The sequence below is a fragment of the Trypanosoma equiperdum genome (assembly GCF_001457755.1).
Source record: "Trypanosoma equiperdum strain OVI genome assembly, contig: ctg_1964, whole genome shotgun sequence".
Lineage (NCBI taxonomy): Eukaryota > Euglenozoa > Kinetoplastea > Trypanosomatida > Trypanosomatidae > Trypanosoma > Trypanosoma equiperdum.
Window position 1 is genome coordinate 1,555 of NW_027124020.1, and position 1,370 is coordinate 2,924.

The 1,370-nt window shown below is 33.9% G+C and overlaps 1 pseudogene across 1 annotated transcript in view; it reads right to left on the reverse strand.

Moving 5' to 3' along the window:
- Nucleotides 1-570, reverse strand: part of TEOVI_000567800:pseudogene — a 720-nt pseudogene extending 150 nt beyond the window's left edge. The window contains 5 exon segments of the mRNA in view: nt 1-152; nt 154-273; nt 276-317; nt 323-388; nt 391-570. The exon segment at nt 1-152 is cut by the window's left edge and continues 85 nt beyond it. Coding sequence covers nt 1-152; nt 154-273; nt 276-317; nt 323-388; nt 391-570 — 560 coding nt within the window.
- Between the last annotated feature and the right edge of the window lie 800 nt (nt 571-1,370).

The window sequence follows — 1,370 nt, forward strand, 5'->3', positions numbered from 1 at the left end:
CTAATATTTTTCACAATCACTTTCGCTTTCCACTCCCATGCAACTTGTTGAACTGGAAAATTAATGAATGGCGTCTCTCCAACTTCATCACTGAGCGTAATAGAGAAAAATCGCTCTTCATAATCCAATCCAACCATTCCTCTCTTCTCAACAAAATCTCTGCCCAACAGCTTTATCCCGTGTAACACTCCAAATTAGTAAAGGTGTGTAAATACTATGGTCCGACCACCATTCATCACTTTCTTTTAATGATTAAACAAATGCATATTCACATTTTTAAGCAACAAGACTGGCACAATTATACAACTACCATTCAAGTTGTGTGTCCTTTTTGAGTTATAGGCCACTTAATTAAGTGCGTTAGATAAGCTGTTTCTCTGCCAGAAGAAAGACTTTGAAAAATCAATAACATCTTTTTATATGGTCCAGATGATCTGAAGTCATAATCAAATCCAACTGTGGTGCATAACACTCCTGAGCTGTCGACATGAGTAGAATAGGAGAAATTTGCTTTTCTTTTTGAATATCCTATTCACTAAATTTCTCTTCCTTCTCAGCACTATTTTTTATAAAATATTCCACATAATCCTCATACTTATAACCCTCTGATACTATAACATCAGACTCGTTAACAGTTGTTACAGTATCCTTATCACTCGCATTCTGTTTCTCGAAATATTTCATATCATATCTAGGTCTCTTGATATGAATATACAAACCTTCCATATCAATTGTAATAATTTAAACATTGCTTAGTTTTTTATCTAATAATATTCTACACCATCCTTAAGTTGCATGAGGTTGAACTACAACTATACACACTTGGATTTTTGCGCTCATTCGGTGATCTTTGCTTTTTTCCTTTCTTGAAAAGATATTTCGCTTAAACACACTAAATGTAATAAAAATGATAATAGAAAAGTTTTCAAGATACAAAAATATATTCCTAATCTGCATTTAAAGTTTAAAAGTGCTATAAGAAAAATATTAAAAGCTTAATAGAAGATGCCAGTTGCGCCACTTATGTGTTTACATATACGAGTAATTCCTCGAGATACTTATGATGCATGTGATTATGTGTGCATTCTCAGTGTATGCAACTTATTTTTGACCACGCACCTATGGTTTTGTTTAAAAAGTTCCCTTAAGTCACACATAGTGCCGCGCAATATATGTATTCAGTTCCGTTGCTGCATTGACAGTCAGTGTCTATTCATTTTTATTGGAATGAAGGTATTTAGTTGCAATGATTAATTCTAACATGCTATAAAATTTGTCACCCTCCCTTGATGACTACCCCGATCGTTCGCTATCGCCAAGTGCTTCACATAAGCATGACTTTCTGAACCACTTCTATTGTTGTTTTTACA